The sequence below is a fragment of the Lampetra planeri genome, chromosome 1, assembly GCF_965212315.1.
Source record: "Lampetra planeri chromosome 1, kcLamPlan1.2.h2, whole genome shotgun sequence".
NCBI lineage: Eukaryota > Metazoa > Chordata > Hyperoartia > Petromyzontiformes > Petromyzontidae > Lampetra > Lampetra planeri.
The window spans coordinates 2683807-2703461 of NC_136107.1; the positions used below are offsets into that span (position 1 = coordinate 2683807).

The 19655-nt window shown below is 46.3% G+C and overlaps 1 protein-coding gene and 1 long non-coding RNA gene across 3 annotated transcripts in view; one reads left to right on the forward strand and one right to left on the reverse strand.

The window, feature by feature from the left end:
- Positions 1-25: 25 nt before the first annotated feature.
- On the reverse strand, positions 26-4413 carry LOC144727352 (uncharacterized). Its single transcript, XR_013587373.1, has 3 exons — positions 3698-4413; positions 1728-1833; positions 26-776 (listed from the first exon to the last, which is right to left on the reverse strand). It is a non-coding gene; the product is annotated as an uncharacterized LOC144727352 (long non-coding RNA).
- A 1242-nt stretch (positions 4414-5655) lies between these two features.
- LOC144727630 (formin-like protein 3) overlaps positions 5656-19655 on the forward strand; it is a 62139-nt gene continuing 48139 nt past the window's right edge. For both annotated transcript variants that reach the window (XM_078606631.1, XM_078606718.1), the window contains exon 1: positions 5656-5916. In XM_078606631.1, coding sequence (XP_078462757.1) covers positions 5782-5916 — 135 coding nt within the window. In that variant the 5' untranslated portion in view covers positions 5656-5781. The remainder of the gene's footprint in view (positions 5917-19655) is intronic.

Sequence of the window (19655 nt, forward strand, 5' to 3'; positions counted from 1 at the left end):
GACGGCTGCTTGCGTTGTGGCCGAAACGTCGTGAGAAATATTTTATTATGTTTTATTTTTATTATTTTATTATTTTACTTCTACATGACTTTACCGAAAGAACCAAGAAGATGAATCCCTGCAGTCACGAAAGCTTTAAATCGAAAGTCGTTGTTGAATTTCGTGGGGTCATGATGAATGCACTGTAAAGGGTTCTACGCAGCTTGGCCCAATAACACAATCACAACCTCCCCTGCGGGTTCAACTGCAGTGTCCACCGCCCAGACAGACGTTGACATTTCTCACGGCATGGAGTCGATGGCAAGACCTCTCATGCACAGGGATGGCTTGATTAGACTCCACTTCGAGGACACGGCAGTCTCATCTCAGGTTTCCCAGGCCCAGGTAGACGTCATGATGATTTCAACTTGTAACGCGTCGTAGGGAACAACTCAAGAGGCGCGAGGAGTCACAGACGAGCAGGAAGGGCAGCCGCGTAATGAGCCGGCACCAACAATTGCCCAAGCTCTGCGGTCCTCTATGTCAATGCGATTTGGGCCAGTTAATGAGTGTTTACACGACATATACACGTGGCTGTATTTAAAACTTGGCAGTGGCTGGATAAAAGCTTCCACCACCAGACGGTTAGGGGAGCCGATCTGTGTCTGCCACCAGAATTGGTGTTAGTTTGATGTTACGTTTACTGGTCTCCCGGCTCCAACGAGCAATGAAACAGAGCTTTGTTCCATAGATGCCCCCGAGACAGCCATGGAAAGTCCACATTTTATAGCCTCGTTCTGTTGAATAAAAAAAAACCCTGTAAATTGTTGACCTCACAAACCATTCATTCTAGATTTGAAGTTTTCGTGACTGCAAGGATTCATACTCTTTGGTTTGTTCGGTAAAGTCACGTGGGTAAAACATGTAAATAAATTAAATCACGACGTTTCGGACGCAACACGAGCGTCCTTTTTCAGGTGGGGACAACTTAGCGAAAGCACACTGCTTAATTGTGTCTCAAAGTACACTTAAGCGGTGTGCTTTCGCTAAGTTGTCGTGATTTAATTTATTTTAATTTTTTACTTACGTGACTTTGCCGAAAAAACCAGAGTATAAACTCCAAACCAGATTTTTGTACACACATTGCAATGTATTACAATCATAAGTCAAATTATTTCCACGTGTCATTTGCAACTCGAGAAGATGTTGGATGTAATTACCAGCGAAACGTCGTACTCAAAAATTTAAAATGCTGTGAATTCACTCTTCAACACACCGGTGGGTTAAAGTAGTGAACTATTTGTCTTTTGTCAACGTGGCACTTTTTTTACTGATTGGTCGTGTCGGGTGGTGGAGGATTACGACACATTTATAAATAACGCGATCTAACACAAAAACGCGTATTATGAATAATATTGGTCGCGAAAGCCGACGTGTTAAAGTGAATGTTGTTGTCTGTTTATGTATATCGTTGCACATGTACGTACACACAGCAAATGCATCATTGGTGGCTGTAATGCAAACATAATACGTAATAAAATTGCTCTATTTACGGATTGCCTTATTGAAAGAACGAGGAGCCTGAGGTGGGCCAAAAAACACGGTCTTGCGATATTGCTTCGATACCGTCAATGGAGATGCGCACCACCCAGTGCCTGAGTGGCGATAGACACGTGGTGTGTATGTGTGTATGTGTGTTGAACTTCTTTCGCACCGTACGTAGCCAACCGTGCTAATTGGCAGGTTACCGTTGAGTGCGAGCGTTGTGTTAACCTCCTTCCCACTGATGAAGCTTCAGGAGCCATACACTGCACTGGACGTCTGTGATGAAGAGCTTCACAGCTCTTCGGATTTCTGCGGGACAAATACAGATTCTGATTCACAAATTATGACAGCCATCAGCACCGCCATCATCATGACTCGCCACCGTCAACCCCCGGGGTCACCACGGGGTCAGGCGATGCCCTTGTCCGTTGGACGACAACAATTCTCCATGCCTTCCTGTCCACCCATATTTTATCTGTTCATACTCTCAATTTCTGCGCTCTCTACCCCGAACCCCGCACGTAGTGTGGTGTAGAAGGTGTATATCCAGCGCCGGCAGGTACATTCCAAAACGGGGTTCGTTGTGCACGTTCTATCTGTAACTCACAACAGAATACTCATTCATAATAAAGGTTTTTGGGTTAGATCGCGTTATTTATAAATAAATGTGTCGTAACCCTCCACCACCCGACACGGCCAATCAGCAAAAACAGTGTCACGTTTGTCAACGTGTGTCACTTACTTGATACAGCTGTCGTGGCTGTGACGGTTCCACCTGAAGACGGAAGCTTGTGTTGCCTCCGAAGCGTCGTGATTTTTATTTATTTTATTTTACTTTTATTAATTTAAATGTTTTACCTACGTGACTTTACCGAAAAAAACCTAAGAATATGAACGTGTGTCACGTTTGTCAACGTGACACTTTTTTTGCTGATTGGCCGTGTCGGGTGGTGGAGGGTTACGACACATTTATAAATAACGCGATCTAATCCAAAAACGTTTATTATGAATAATATTGGTGGCGAAAGCCTCACACGTGTTAAACAGAATTCTCATCATCGTCATCAGGCTTAGTATGATCAGTAGAAGCGATGCATCGCCGCAGCTTCCTGTCCACCTCTTCTAGCTCTGGGCGTCGACAGCCCCTTTGTAGAGCAGGAGCTGAGACGATTACCCAGCACACCCCGGGTCACAAGGAATCCCCTCGCCCATCAACGATGTGAGCATTGTAATCGTTCCCACAGTCAATCCCACTCGATGCCGTGTGGGTGGGCTTCACACAAGCCACGCGACTTGGGCTTGCCGAAATACAGAGCCAAGTTAGGGGCCGGACATAAATGACGTCACGCGATTTTGGACGATTTTTGACTCCCACCCCCCCCATCGTCACACGGCGTCACAAAAAGTAAGATTCCCCCCTCAAATATGACGTCACAAAGCTCTGCCCCCCCCAAAAAAAAAAACATGCTTCAAATCGCTTTAAACTATTGTTCTTATAGTGCGTATTTAATGTGCCGCTGCACTCTGATGTTGTAGAAGAAAACATTTATTAAAAAGTATATTTAATTAAGTAGAACGTGTTGTGTATATTTATTTAAAGTTGCGCATCATTGATGTGACGTCACATTTCTCAACCCCCCCCTCGTCACACATCGTCACAAATGTCTGACCCCCCCCCCCCCCAAGGTGCGTGACGTCATTTATGGACGGCCCCTTATGCTGCCCATCCTGCCGGGTCGAACACAGCAGGCAACCCACCCCGGTTGTACTTGGCCTACTTTTTAGACTGCCCCACCCCCTCTCGATCCCCAAATCAAAATGAAACCATCTTGGCGATAATTTTTTCCTCCACCAACTTTGCATGTGACCGTACCCTACTCTTTGAATCTTTCGTTAAAGTCACGTAGATGAAAAATAAAAATAATAAAATGAAAATAACTACATTAAATCATTAAATTGCTTGTCACAAATAGCTCTCTCTACTCACTACAGTAATTTTGCTGTGGCTGTTCCACCTGATGACGGAAGCTCGTGTTGCCTCCGAAACGTCGTGATTTAATTTAGTTATTTTAATTTCATTATTTTTATTTTTCATCTACGTGACTTTACCGAAAGCACCAAAGAGTATGGCTCCTTGCAGTCACGAAAACTTCAAATCTATAATTCACCGTACCCTTCCTCGCACGAGCCCTCGGCTGCGGTGTGCCACGTTGCATCGAGCGCGATTGAGATGATTCTGTAGGCCGAGGGGCCGTGGAGACATTCGTGACAAGGCTCAGGATTCTTTGCTTTCCACGTGGTGGTGCTGTTTCCACGTGAAAGTGGAACTTGCAGAACCCACGGCGGGCAGGTCCACACTGAGCACTGGGACTTGAAGCGCTGTGCAGGGTGGTCCAGACGTCTCGCGGCTCCCATTGAACTCCCTAAAACGAAATGTTGTTCCTCTACCGATGGGTGTGAAAACTGAAATGAATGAGCAGAAAGGGGAGAGAAACAACGTTAGGGGTAAATTAATGGGGGGGGGGGGTCACAAGACATCTGGAACAACCCTCTGCTAGCAACAAAGTACAGGGGTTGTGAACAAACACACCATTAGAATACTGTACGATAAAAAAGCTCTTCTAAAGAAGGTGCATTGCCCGAAACAACGGGCTTGTTAGTACCGTAATAGTGGTATGTTAAAGGTGCGTGTGTCAATAACGAATGTGGTGAGGTTTTTTTTGAGTGATGGTGTGATCGTAACGCGGGCGTGTATTTGTTGAGTCTGGAATGAATCAGGTCTGTCCACGTATAGAAGTCGCATTGTGGAGTTAAAATAATAGCAGGCGTCGGCTGGCGGAGATTCCACAGTCACGGATTAAAGAAGAAGGGCCGACTCTGTCACGCACACGCCTCATATCTCTTAGGGGCCGTCCATAAATGACGTCACGCACCTGGGGAGAGGGGGGGGGGTCAGACATTTGTGACGATGTGTGACGAGGGGGGGGGGGTTTGAGAAATGTGGCGTCACATGAAAATGCGCAACTTTAAATAAATATAGACAACACGTTCTACTTCATTAAATAGACTTTTAAATAAATGTTTTCTCCTACAACATCAGAGTGCAGCGCCACATTAAATACGCACTACAATGACAATAGTTTAAAGCGATTTGAAGCATGTTTAATTTTGGGGGGGGGGGGGGGGGCAGAGCTTTGTGACGTCATATTTGAGGGGTGGTCTGACTTTTTGTGACGCCGTGTGACGATGGGGGGGGGGGGGTGGGGGGGTAAAAAATCGTCCAAAATCGCGTGACGTCATTTATGTCCGGCCCCTTATACAACCCATGAGCCGCGCGACCCTCGGCTGGGAGCGCATCATTTCAGCAGCAAACTCCGCGGCGGCTTTGACGCACCAGTGGCTCATCAGCACCGCCTGGCCCACCCCAATCAACGGCGGTGAACTGCCGCTCTCATACGCAAGGACCCCCCCCCCACTCTTACATTATCATGGGGCTCTCAGTTCGACGCAAAAATCACGTAACGTAATAGGTGACATATTTCTGCAATGCATAACTGTAATAGGGTTCATATTCTTGGTTCTTTCGGCAAAGTCACGTAGAAGGGAAATAATAAAATAATACAAATTAAACATTATATTTTATTTTATTATTTCCCTTTTACGTGACTTTACCGAAAAAAAAGAATATGAATCCCTGCAGTCACGAAAGCTTTAAATCGAGATCTAATAGGGTTTGTTCGGATTCCACACTTCAGGTGGCCATTTGGACACTTTTAGTCGCTGGATTTTGCAGGTACTTTGACCGCTCGCCTTGTCCGGCTGACGACACACGCGAGAATATTAACAACGGCCTCAAAGCCCCCTTCCGGAGGCCCCCCCCCCCACCCCCCCCCTGAAAACGAGTGACGGACACTACTACACGTGGTCTCACGAGGACCCGCACCCGGGGCCCCCCCACTTGAGTGTATCCACCAAGGCAGGAGTGATGGTCCCGCCCGCTCCCCGTGACGACGCTTTCCGCTCGTCACGACACGCGGCTCAAGAGGCGTCGCCTCCTTCTCCGCCTCAGCCGAGCCGGAGCAGAATGGGCGAGCTGCCGTGAAGACGCGACCCCGACTTTAACCTGGGGGTGGCGCGGGAGCAGGAGAGACCACCGGGGCGTCTAGAAGGAAGAGCCAAGCGGCAGAGAGAGAGAGAGAGAGCCGGCGAGTTCGAAAAGACCCACGCGGGCCGGGCGAGGTGATTAAGCACCCAGCCATGGGGAACGCCGGGAGCGTAGACGTCCTGCAGGGCAGCGCTGCCCCAGAGCCCCGGGTTCTCCACGGGCAGCCACCCCCTCGCCTGCCCATGCCCAGCGAGGAGGAGCTGGAGATGCGCTTCGCTGCCGTGCTGGTGAGTGCCCCGTGGGGTTCCCCTCGGCGACCCCTCTCCCCCCCCGATCCTGATAAGGGACCCCCCCTCGCCCCCCACCCCCGCCTCTAGACCCCTCGTGGTTTGGTTGTTTTGATGTCTCGCTGGTGTCGGAGTGATCGCCGCAAGTGACGCGTTGAGTGGCATGGGTGACTATTTGATCCATCCGTGATGCTGCTGCCTGGTGTATTGCACCCGGCAACATCACCGTCATCATCGGTATCATCAGCAACATCGTTATCAGTAGCATTGTATAATGCTCATCGTGGTATGTTTTTTTTTAAATCAGTAGCATCACAACTTCAGCAGCAGCAGCAGCACGAGAATCATCATCCTTGTCATTAGCATCATCATGATCATCATCGGTATCATCTTCGTCATCATCAGTGACTCGTTAACTCTCTTGGACCACCAAATCTTTTTACCGGGTGAGCAAGTTACTTTGTTGTGTGACCCGTTAACTTTTTTTTTCAATGTGGCCACCTCCCAGTGACACAATGCTTCTCCTGTGACAATTTCACCACCCTGTAGTGACCCCACTGACTACTGCCTAGAAACCACACGTCATTGCCTGTCTCTGGGTGGCACGATAACCCTTCTGGAGTGGGCCGACTGACCCTCCCGAGTGAACCTACTGGGCGATTCACTGTCCTTCCTGTGGACTATTTGACGTGAGTCCTCAGTCAGACCCAAGTGTTGACCGAGGGGCGAATATCGACCGTTGTAGCACATTTACTGTTACGTATCTTGCCAACACTTCCTTGTTTTGTAGCGCAGAGTTGCACACAAGGAAGTCAAACTAAATGTGTTCAGTATGTTGTCCTTTCCCCCGCACCTCCGATTCGCACGGTTGCCTACGTAGGGTGCGAAAGAAGATCCACGTACATACATACATATAACTGTCCTGTAAAAGTGCTGCGTAGTTGGGAACGAGTGGGGCTATCAGAATATACTTTGAAATTGCAGGTAACGAGTTAAGCGAATGACGGTGACCTCTATTGAAGGTAACGCGTTAATGGGACGCGTGGAGTCCATTGGAGTTATCAGCGCAGTGCGTGATGTGTTAATGAGAGGGACTTACTCCCCCCCCCCCGCACTCCACCACCCGTGCTCTCGTGAGATTCTGGACGCTGTGGGTACATTCTGGGGAAATCAGAGACAGTGACGGATCACGAGGGCGAGTGTCGCTTTGAACTAATGGGAAAAAACAATTAACCCGTAAAAACAAAGTTTTTCACTATAAATCCTTTATATGCGTGTTCAATGGGCCACAACCCAGCCCACATTGGCTTGAGATGGCTGCCACCTATGGGTCAGATGATTGCCTGCCACCATTAAGCAATTGGTAATTAAATATAATTTGTTTTACCTAAAAAGTGTAAAATTTTGGAGAAAAAAAATTCACGAAAAGAAATTGTCACGCACAACGAGTCTGTGTGCAAAATGTCAGCTCGATTGGATCACGGGAAGTGGGGGTAAAAACGACCGAAAGATTTGCACGGTCGTAAGCGCGCAAGCAAGTGAACTTAATATAAAGGATTTTAAAACATCGTCAGCCCCCACGTCTGTTTAGCCACCCGCAAAGTCGCGTTTCGGATGGAATCGTAGCGGCGTTTTTTGGGGTATTCTCTACGACGCTGGATCGGTTCCATTTCCATGACAAGTGGAGTGTCACATCGGCACAACAAAACCAACACGCACACGCACACGCACCTGCCCCCCGATCGTTACTCATTCCGTGATCTTTAACGGGAGCCGTGCACCCCTTTCGTTCCCAAGCGTTAGACAAATGCACACTTAAATTTCGATTTAAAGCTTTCGTGACTGCAGGGATTCATCTGCTTGGTTCTTTCGGTAAAGTCACGTAGAATGGAGACAATACAAATAATAAAATAAAACATAATAAAATAATTCTCACGACGTTTCGGCCACACCGCAAGCAGCCGTCATCAGGTGAAGACCAGGTCCGTCGGGGAGACAGCGTCTGAATGAAGTGCACACCGTCAATAAATACAAAGGGGTTGAGGAAAGAGAGTGAGTTGCACTCACTTGCCCGTTCTTGATTTGTCTTTTCGACGATTTACCTTCTAAAAAGATCTGGCCATGTCTCGCACCCTCAGAGAGGGCATCTCCAGGCGGTGCGTTCACCCCAGGTTAAGAAGAATAAGAAGCACCACACTGCTCTAGGACATGAGTGAGATGGTTGATCGATCGCTGACGACTGCCCAACACAAGCCCGTGTGCTCCGATGGGAATCACGTGGGACTTCAGTTAATTCCGCTACCCCGGATGGCGTGGAATGGCTTAGAACATTAACATTCTTAGTTTCGATTTGAAGTTTTCGTGACTGTAAGGATTCATACTCTTTGGTTCGTTCGGTAAAGTCACCTGATGACGGACGCTTGTGTTGCGCCCGAAACGTCGTAGTTGAATTTAGTTATTTTCATTTTTTTTTTCACCAACGTGACTTTACCGAAATAACCAAAGAGTGTTAACATTCTAATTTGTAGTCTGTTGCTTGTTTTCACGCGACGTACAACAGAAGAAAAGTAATTTCAATGGCAGGAACAATGTCTAACACCTGTAATATTGATACAGTGTGTGTTTGTATATATATATTGCACATTAGTTCAGCTTCCCTTGAAACACAATCGCAATTTTCAAAATGCCCAAATCCTGAAAGTTACACTTTTGAACACGTAGCAAAAGTTTAGTCGACGCCTTTATCTGAGTTGGTCACCAGCGGTCAATGCATATTCCCCGCAACGGCTATGTGCTACATGGATCAGAGATTAAAATGTGTTTTTGCTCCATTTAGAGTTTGAGGTCATTGCATCATTGTGCTTTCGCGACAGTGAACCCGCGTTTCCACGCAGTTGATAGGTTTCTTCGCTTGGAAAGCGATCACAATCCTCAACAATTTCACCTTCAAACTTCCAACACCACTCGACACCCCTTCCTCCCCCGCTCGATTGGTTCCATGGCAGTGGGGTATAACATCGGCACAACACAAACACGACACACACATGCACCTCCCACGACCGTTGCTGGTTCCGTGACTCAATCGCAAATTCCTACATTGACTCATTGATTCCTTCATTCATTGATTCGTTCGTCAACTCTTTCACTCAATCGTTCGCTCGCGGCCAGCTTTTCGTACGGCTTCTTGAGATGCCAACGCATTGAGATGATGTGTCCATCTCAATCGTATAGCATCTCATCATTCTCAAATTAAAAAAATTTGCACGGCAATAAACTCCGGATGGAACGATGCATCTATTCGCCGATTAGTGCATTTAGCTCCCGAAACACACACGTAACATCTCGAGTGTAATACATAATGTAGTTTTATGTGCTGTATATTGATGTCGTACGGTATGGGTTCATGCCGCCTATGGAGTAAGGCGAGGAGCTATAATTCAGCGCAACACACCCAGTCGATATGAACATTTTCTCAGACCTCATTTGTGACTTTTCATCGAATTCACTGAGTTTGGGGGAGGGTTGGTAGATCGCTCTAGACATTTTAATTAGCATATTAAAATCGAGGCTAACTGGATACAAAAAAAACCTTCGCCCAATCTGCTTAAAACAAGTAAATATAGCTTCATGAGTCAAAAAATCTTTTTTTCCTCGGGAAATTTTAAATGTTAAAAATATTTTCCATTTTTTCGCGTGGGTCATTGTTTCCACTTGCTGCGAGGAGCCCCCCCCCCCCCCCAAATGTAACCTCTCTACTCGGGAGTCTCGCGACGAGTGCGCCGCTTCTGAATAAGGGGTCGTCCATAAATGACGTCACGCACCTGGGGGGGGGGGGAGGAGGGGGGTCAGACATTTGTGACGATGTGTGACGAGGGGGGGGGGTTGAGAAATGTGACGTCACATCAATGATGCGCAACTTTAAACAAATATAGACAACACGTTCTACTTAATTAAATAGACGTTTTAATAAATGTTTTCTCCTACAACATCAGAGTGCAGCGGCACATTAAATACGCACTACAATGACAATAGTTTAAAGCGATTTGAAGCATGTTTTATTTTTGGGGGGGGGGGGGGGGGGCAGAGCTTTTTGACGTCATATTTGATGGGGGGGGTCTGACTTTTTGTGACGTCGTGTGACGATGGGGCGGGGGGGGGGTCAAAAATCGTCCAAAATCGCGTGACGTCATTTATGTCCGGCCCCTAAAGGCGTCGTGAGGGACTCTCAGCCTCAGAGGCAGCGATGTTTCGCCTGTCCTTCGCTGCCTGGCAGCAGCGTTTACTCAAACCACATCTCCGCCTCGGTTTTCAAGGACCGAAACAGGTGGAGGACTCCTCCACAAATCTGGCTGTCGCCTGATGAAGCTAGTTGTAATTACTGTTGTAACGTCGTAACTCAGATTGCTAATGTTGTGGCTTGGCTCTCCAACACACCGGTGTGCTGTACTAGTATACTACACTATACACTACACTACACACTACACTATACACTACACTATACACTACACTATACACTATACTATACACTAGTGCTGTACTAGTATACTACACTATACACTACACTACACACTACACTATACACTACACTATACACTACACTATACACTATACTATACACTAGTGCTGTACTAGTATACTACACTATACACTACACTACACACTACACTATACACTACACTATACACTACACTATACACTATACTATACACTAGTGCTGTACTAGTATACTACACTATACACTACACTACACTATACACTACACTATACACTACACTATACACTATACTATGCACTAGTGCTGTACTAGTATACTACACTATACACTACATTATACACTACACTATACACTACACTATACACTACACTATACACTACACTATACACTAGTGCTGTACTAGTATACTACACTATACACTACATTATACACTACACTATACACTACACTATACACTACACTATACACTACACTATACACTACACTATACACTAGTGCTGTACTAGTATACTACACTATACACTACATTATACACTACACTATACACTACGCTATACACTACACTATACACTACACTATACACTAGTGCTGTACTAGTATACTACACTATACACTACACTATACACTACACTATACACTACACTATACACTACACTATACACTAGTGCTGTACAAGTATACTACACTATACACTACACTATACACTACACTATACACTACACTATACACTACACTATACACTAGTGCTGTACTAGTATACTACACTATACACTACACTATACACTACACTATACACTACACTATACACTAGTGCTGTACTAGTATACTACACTATACACTACATTATACACTACACTATACACTACACTATACACTACACTATACACTAGTGCTGTACTAGTATACTACACTATACACTACACTATACACTACACTATACACTAGTGCTGTACTAGTATACTACACTATACACTACACTATACACTACACTATACACTACACTATACACTACACTATACACTACACTATACACTAGTGCTGTACTAGTATACTACACTATACACTACACTATACACTACACTATACACTACACTATACACTACAATATACACTATACACTACACTATACACTACACTATTCACTAGTGCTGTACTAGTGACGAATTGGCAACGTTGTGTTTACGTGACAACCCTCACGAGTTGGCTGTGTCGGGTGGTGGCGGGTTTTAACGACACATTTATATATTTACTCGATCTAACCCCAAAACAACCCTCTATTATGGAAGTGGCGATTCTCTCGTGCCGCTTTGTGGATCCTCCCGGCTCTTTCTCTCCGCCTACGCCACCGCTGCAGATGCTTCTTGTTTCTTCTTCTTGTCATTTCGAGTGGCTGCTGGTGTAGATGCAGAGCGACAACTGCAATTTGACATTCACCTGAGCAAGCCAGCCAACCGCGTTAGGAACAGCGGAGCGGTGCATCATCATCATCATCGTCATCGCCGTGATGTCTCCTTCGTATTTGGGGACCGGACATTGCGTCGTTATTACGTTGTGCTACGGATGTGTTCTGGATGACCGCAGTCACAAACTGGAGAGTTTTTTTTTTTCCATGTGTGCATCAGGTATGTGCATCTACTGCCGTGGTTTGTGTGAATGCGGTTTAGGGTAGATCAGGAGCTTCTTGGAAGATCAGACACAGGTATCTTGTGCTTTGGGTCCTTCACGACGACGTGTTTGTTTTGTGAGTTCTATTGAACACCATTCAGCTCTCCAATCTGCATCGGGGGTGAACTTGCATTGGTGGAGGTTAAGCGCTGCAAATGCTAAGGGTGACTCATGCATATTTCCACTTTCCTGTGCTAGCAAATGCCAAGTGTGATATCACGTTAGCCACTAACGTTGTCACACACCTACTCTGGAATATGCTCACTGGAAGGTGTCGCTAACTTAATGGCCGATCCGTTAACGACGATTTGAAATCACGCGAATGTACCGTTGTTTCACCGTTCGCATGTTTACAGCCTTTGCGTGACCCAGAGCCAGATGGTGAACGATGCTTTGACAGAAGATTCATCAATAACGGTAATGCCTCTCCGCAGGCTAAAATAGCTCCACAAAGAAAATGCATTAAGTCAAATGTGAAATCGATACAAATGGGTTTAAAATGTTTGCACTTAACGCCGATAAATACGGCGTGTGTGTGTGTGTTTCACCGTGCATGGAGGGGTGGATTTTGTTGGCAGATAAGACGTGTACGCTGTTGATGTGGCCGTTCACCTCTTCTTGAGCGTGGAGATGCTTTTGTTGCTTCTGATTATCCTAATATGCGTACACCGCGTGGCTCATCTGCAAACAAGATTCATATTTCGTGGACATTCCTAGCAGTCAAATTCTGCGCAGAGCGTTAATTGGCCATTTTGCAAGGCGTTTGTTGGGATCTATGAAAGAGAGTTTATGATGAAGCTACAAAAGGAAGTTTATAAAAAAAAAAACACAGCAAACGCTCGCCTAAGGCGTGAAATCACAACTCAATCTGTTTTGACATTAAGCGGTTAGGTGTGTCAGAGTGCAAAGCTGACAACCGCTTAAAACCTGGCTGTAAATCCGGGCAGCCACCTCGTGACTAAGCCGGGCTCTCAACTTTGGTGAGTTGATGAGCTTAGCTCTGTCACCAATGACTGCACGAAAACTCCCTCCTCCCCTCCTCCATCACGTTAAATTTGGTCCTGTGCTTAATTTGGTAAATTTCCAACTCTGAGAATTTTAATATTTGTTTGGCTTTCAAATGGCAGGGGGAATGGGACTGTGCTGCCCCCTAGTGCGTGGACCAGGGGTCACTGGAATCGATCTCCGATGCAACTCTGTCATATCTACTTCCATGGGCCATCCTCTAAGTTGAGGGGACGCACTGTTTTGTGAGCGATCCCAGTGGATCCTTCCTCTCGTGACATGATTCCGATAGCACATTTGGGATAAAAATTAGAGGGGGGAATTTCTTTTTTTTGTAAAACGCAAGCATGAAAAATATTATACCAGAATCAGAATCTTTATTGAGACTGGAAGAATCCGATAAGCTATTAAGCTCTTTTCCACAGATGTCCAGTAGAGGTGGGTCAGAAAGTTACAACAATAAACAACACAGAAGCTGATAGGAGTACAAACTTTAGAAGAGTTAAGCAAGTCACTTAAGTAAAAATTCAATAAAGTATATGAGTACAAATTGCTAAGTACATCACTAAAGCTGTTACTGTTGAGGCGAGAGGCTCTTGACACGTCAACGCGAGGCGTGCACTGATATGCGGTTGATTGGTAGAGCCCTTTTGCCTCGTGGCGGATGCGAGCGTGAGTTGCACGGATGCGGCCAGAGCCATGGTTTTGTGGCCACCGCAACGCCTCGACTGACGGTCGGCTCCAGTGTGTGGCGCCTCGGAGGAGTAACGGGCCACACCCAGTATTTCCAAGCTCTCTGTGCTGCCTTTTTAAAAAATATATGGCGCTCAACTCACAATCAGAAGGTCAACTGGGATAGATTGATAAAAAAAAGCGAATACAGCCTTGTGGGAAATTTAGTGGCTGGCCTACGTTGGGACTGGCCCAGCCACCTCCGCCCCCACCCACCTGACCCCGTGCCTCATGATCAGAGTGGAAATTCTGTCACGGTAAACTCTGGAACGGTGAGCGTAAGTTGGGCTTGAGTAGACAGCCAGATTAGGGGGGTGAATGATGGCCGATGGTCAAGACTAATTACGGAGTGGCAGCCGCGGAATTGAACGCGTCTGAGAGGCCGTCCACCTGGAGGAGATGACATCAACTCTTGAGCAGATGCTTCGGTGGATTCCATCGCATCGTATTGTCGTGGGAAATGGCGACATTAATGGGGGAGGACTGAATTCGTGACGTTATTCACGTTAAATTTCGATTGAAAGCTTTCGTGACTGCAGGGATTCATCTTCTTGGTTCTTTCGGTAAAGTCACAACGCAAGCAGCCTCTTGATATGCAAATTATTTTGTCAAGGCGCCCTTTCCCCTCCCCCTTCCAACCCAGCTTATATATATGCTCCAAGCACGTGTGCTGTTTCATTCAGACGCTGTCGCCTCGACAGACCTGGTTTCACCTGAGGACGGCTGCTTGCGTTGTGGCCGAAACGTCGTGAGAATTGTTTAATTATGTTTTATTTTTATTATTTTATTACTTCCCTTCTACGTGACTTTACCGAAAGTACCAAGAAGGTTATTCACATTGCAAAGCGGCTCTTGAATTATTGATTTTTTTTTTTACAGAATTCGAACAAAATGTATTTTCTTGTTAGTTTTGGTTGCCGACCCCTGATCATTCCCATCGACCATGAACCTCCCGCGGGCTTGAGTGTCGCCCACCGGCTCGCTGTGGCAGGGCACGTTCACGTGACTTCTTCAATAGTAGACCTTCCACGGCGGCGAGTTTTGAATTGTGGCCTTCGAATGTGTCCAATGAGCTCACGCGGCTGTCGGTGCTATCCTGAGAGCGGCTGATATGAAGTGGATGTGGGAAGCTCGGTTGAGGGCTCTTGGGTTGGTGTGTAATTTCCTGTTGTTTCACTGCCCTCGTTGCAAGAGAGTCGCGGTTGCACATGAGCCGTGTACGACACAGGCGGACACGCGCGCGCGCGCGTGCGCACAATGCTATAAAGAGACCGGCAGCTCCATCACACCATTGTTTTATGACTGCCATCACATTTGTATCAATGCTTGTAAGTAAATATTTTGGATCGGCTTTTTCTTTTTGCGATGATAATTCTCAAATTAGCAATGTTTGACGGCCTTGACAATAAGTCAATTGCTGTTCAATTACGCAAATAATGAAAGCTGAAGTTCGATAATTTCGTGGGATGACAGGCTGTTCATTATTTGGATTCATCCAATAAATGCAAAAATATTGCATCCTCGTATTAGATCAATATATATATCGTGACCATAACGATAGGAGCAATATCTATAAACAGTAATATTGATTTAAAATTACCATACTTTTTTTTATTCTATAAATTATTGGTTAATGTATTGCGTGGTAACCCCCGCATGCTGCAACCTACTTCTATGCAATGTTTTTTTTTATGGAAAAGTTATTACACGCAGGGCGAGGCGTCTAAGACTCCTTTACTATCCAAATGAAACAAACAACTCATATACGTTTAATTGTTCGTGATATAACACAGAACATTGCGTGTTATTTAAAATGGTAAATGGGGAAGTAAAACAGCATTCATCCATGACTTAACACTGCCAATGGCATAGGCAAATTATTTGAACAAGTGGTGGACCACTCGTGTGCATCGTGTTAAAGCACACGGGCAGTGGGCATTGAGTGTGCAGGCGGTGCAACTACACCAGGGCTCGCCCCACCGGTCAGAGGGAGCCAGGAGTTGGGCCACGCAGCAGCGGGGTGGAAATTGTTCAGGAGGGGGGCCCTATTTAATTCCTTATTCTAGGGCCCACGTCAACAACCACGCTCACACCACGTGCACAAAACGCAGTGCACAGGCTACCGACAGTACACAGGCTAACATCCTGCCACCGTGGCGAGATGTTAACTACCTCGCCTGGTGTACAGGAGGTCGTGAGTTCGATCCCGACCCTGATAATGCCTGTATAGTTGGAGTTTGCATGTCTCTCTCCCCGTGGTCGCGTCGATTTTTTTCTCTGGGAAACTTCAGTTTTCCCCTACACGTTTACAATCAACATGCGTTTCGAGTGTTTGGCTTCTATAAATGTCAACATGATAAGCCACTTCGTTGAGCTATATAACTCAGTGAGCATTACCTGGTGAAAAAAAATAGTTTTTTGTTTAGACACCCCCTGCTATCGGTATATCGGTGGCTGGGGTGGTAGGGCAGCGCTCCTGAACTCGGTTGGCCGGGTTCAAAGGGCAGCGTGCTAACCCCTTGAACCCGGCCACCCGGGTTCAATTCCTGCTCACGGCCAACAACACCAGTGACGATTATCTGAACCGTTCCTGGGTTTTACCCCTAGGTCGACTCACCCTCAAATGAGTACCTGGTACAGTGTGTAAACATCGCCACTAAGGGAGACAAAGGCGGCCGGGCGTGGTGCTGTTCCGGCCTTCGCACGTTTGTGCCTTCTTTCGCACCGTACGTAGCCAACCGTGCCCATCGGAGGTGCTCGCCATCAGCACTTGCCCCAAAAACACATCGTGTCTCGGAGGCTTACCCGGGGCATCTTTGTCGCTGGTGCTGTCACTGGCCCTGCCGGAAGCAGCGGCGAGCCGTCGGGCAGAGGGGAGGGGGGTGGTAGAGTTGGCCTGCGAGAGCTGCAGTGGTAAATGGATGTGTGGAGGAGAGGAGGGGGGTTGGGTTCTCTTCCTCTGGGCAGGTGGCAGCGATTGATAAGGGGCGGGGGGGCGGGGGGGGCCGTAAAGTTTCTGAGTAAGTGCCACGCAGCTCCGCGTGGAGCAGGAAAAGCAGTTTAGCCGCAAATACCAGAAACGAGTAAGTCGGTTCGCGGCCTTCTCTCTCTCTCTCTCTCTTTTTTTTGGGGCACATTAAAAAAAAAGACACACACACGGGTAACGCTCATCGACGGCGGCGGTAAGATGCGGCACTTGAGTGCCAACCTCCGCTTGACACGGTCGGCTGCGTACGGTGCGAAAGAAGTCCAACGTTGCACGCATGCAGTCATGTAAAACTGAACTCTGATGGCGTGAGTTTGTTCAACTGCACGGTGTTCTGTATGCAGTGACGCTCTGCCTAAATGAGGCCCTATTATCTGCTACTTTCCTTATTCATATTATCCGCGTATCGATTCTTCCTGTTATCCATCCTTTTTTCTCCAGATGAAACGGATCACCTTTAAGCGGTGACGAATGTCACCTTATTATCCGGCTTATCCGCAGATTTTCACCCAACAGTAGACTCGCCGAATCACTAAACTCATCCAGTCGTCCGCGTCTTGTTGCGGATAAGAGGAGCAACACTTAGGTGGCGTCCAATTCATCGCGTTTCCCCGCATTCATCCGTGAAATAATAAAAACACGCACGAGTTCCTCCTTCTGGGTTAGAAGTGATACCAAACAGCGACGCTCACATCTCCACCGAACGGCGATGCAGTCACCACCGCGAATTGTTTATAATCCGTTTTTTTCTGTTTGTTTGTTTGTTACAAACACCCGTTCGCAAATGTCCCGCAAACATTTTGGACGCGAAGACAAACGCAGCGTGCTCGCGTCCGTACTGGTCCTCGTGGGAAGCCGCTTGTAGGAGGCCTTATGGGAAAAGCCAGGGTACGGGAAGGAACCACAGGCATCGTGGAAGGAAGCACCAGTGGTCGCCGTGCGGCTCCGCTTGGCCGCCTCTCTTCCACTCGCTCAACGCAGCTGGGCCGAACCGGGATTAACGGTCGTTGCTGTTTTTTTTTCGCAAGCTTCGTTCCGTGCCCCATGATTCTTTTCAGTCTCCGAGTAAAAACTGAAAACACCAGCTTTGGTACGGTAGGGGTGCGGTGCAATGTAGCATCGTTGCACATTGACGCCCTATTTGTTTTAAGTTGTTCTCGTCCGATAGTGTGCGGTTTTCAGAATGCTATCCCGAGACAAATTGAGTGCTTCCATGTAGGGTTTAGATCTTAGGCTCAGAATCAATCATTGATGAAGCGCACCTCGGCGCCTTCCTCGTATGGTCACCCAAGTGCCCCGTGATTCTGAACGCAGCGTGAGAGAACATTTCACGATCTTATTCCACGGTAGCGCAGACAAAAAACGTGTTTGTGTTTTTTCTTGAACCAGATGAGAGCTCGGCAGACCAGCATAGTCTCATTTACCACCTGGCCTCATTACATTCCTTCCTTAATTTCAGATATCCCTTTTCTCTACACGTGCGCTTAGATAAGCCTTGGCGTTTTGTTTAAGTTACGTTTCGCCAGTGTTGCCTGTACTTTTTGTAATGTTGTTTTCCTCCAATGTGTTTTGTCGGCAATCTCACGATTTATTTGCTTCTGTGACTTCCTCTTGTTCACCGAGGTCCTGCGTGACTCGTTTTTTTGTAAAACAGCTTGACGGCTGAATGTTCCATTCAAGAAAACACGAATACAATAGATCAGAAAAAAACTACTAATTAAAATACATAAATGTAATAGATAAATAATATATATAAAGTAAGCAAATACAATCGATCATTATCATCATATGTATATTTACTGCAGGAGGAAGCTCTTTTTCACAGGTGTCCAGTAGGGGTCACGGGGTCAGAACATCACAACAACAAACAGTTGTACAAACACGATGGGAGTGCAAAGTTCAGGGAGAAAGTAAACAAATAACTTTTAAAAAACCTACAAATAAAACGAATCTATTTTTATCTTAGCCAGTAAACTATCGCATCGAATACGCAATCGATCAAATCAAATACGCAAGAGTAACCTGGGTCATCAACATGACACAGATACATCACGTGACTTTACCGAAAGAACCAAGAAGATGAATCCCTGCAGTCACGAAAGCTTTAAATCGAAAAATGACACAGATAATGACCAAAAGAAAAGTTAAAGCGATGAAGCAGATAAAAGTCAGAGCAAGAACAACCAAAAGTAAACCCCCCCAGAACAAAACGAGAGAGCCAACACCTTCCACCATCGCCTCCTGTCACGACATGAAACACACACAGAGACACCGTAAAGCAGATGCTTTCATTATACATCTAAAGATGCCATCGTGATGAACGATGGGAAGACAAGGTTTTGCAGGTGGCGGAGTGGAAGTGTCAGCGATGTGTCCGTGCAGTCGATAGAGAGGACAAGGGAGAGGTGATGGAGTGAAACCAGACTCCATGTAGCTGAGCTACATCGGCACTGATCACCAGGTGTTCTGTAGTGCCAAGTTCAAGTTTATTTATTAGGTATAGCCCTGTGAGCCATTCGGCTCTTGGATCGGGTGCAACCGCATCAAACAAAAAACATGAACAAAAAACATCTTAAAGTGAATATGTGACTGAGTGCAAACATAAAATCTAAGAAAAGACAGCAAAAAATTGCAGAAAAGGCACCGTACACCAACACTGTGTGCAAAAATCCCAGTGGGATGCAAGTCAAACAACAACAACCACAAGACAACTTAGATTAAGGCCATCAGTCTAACTCTGTACTACAACAAACAAACATGGCCAAACCAAAAAACTTTTCGAAAATCACCAAAATAAAGCCGTAAAAGCAATGAAACAGTGGTCATAGGAACTGTGACCGAATTTTCACAATAAAC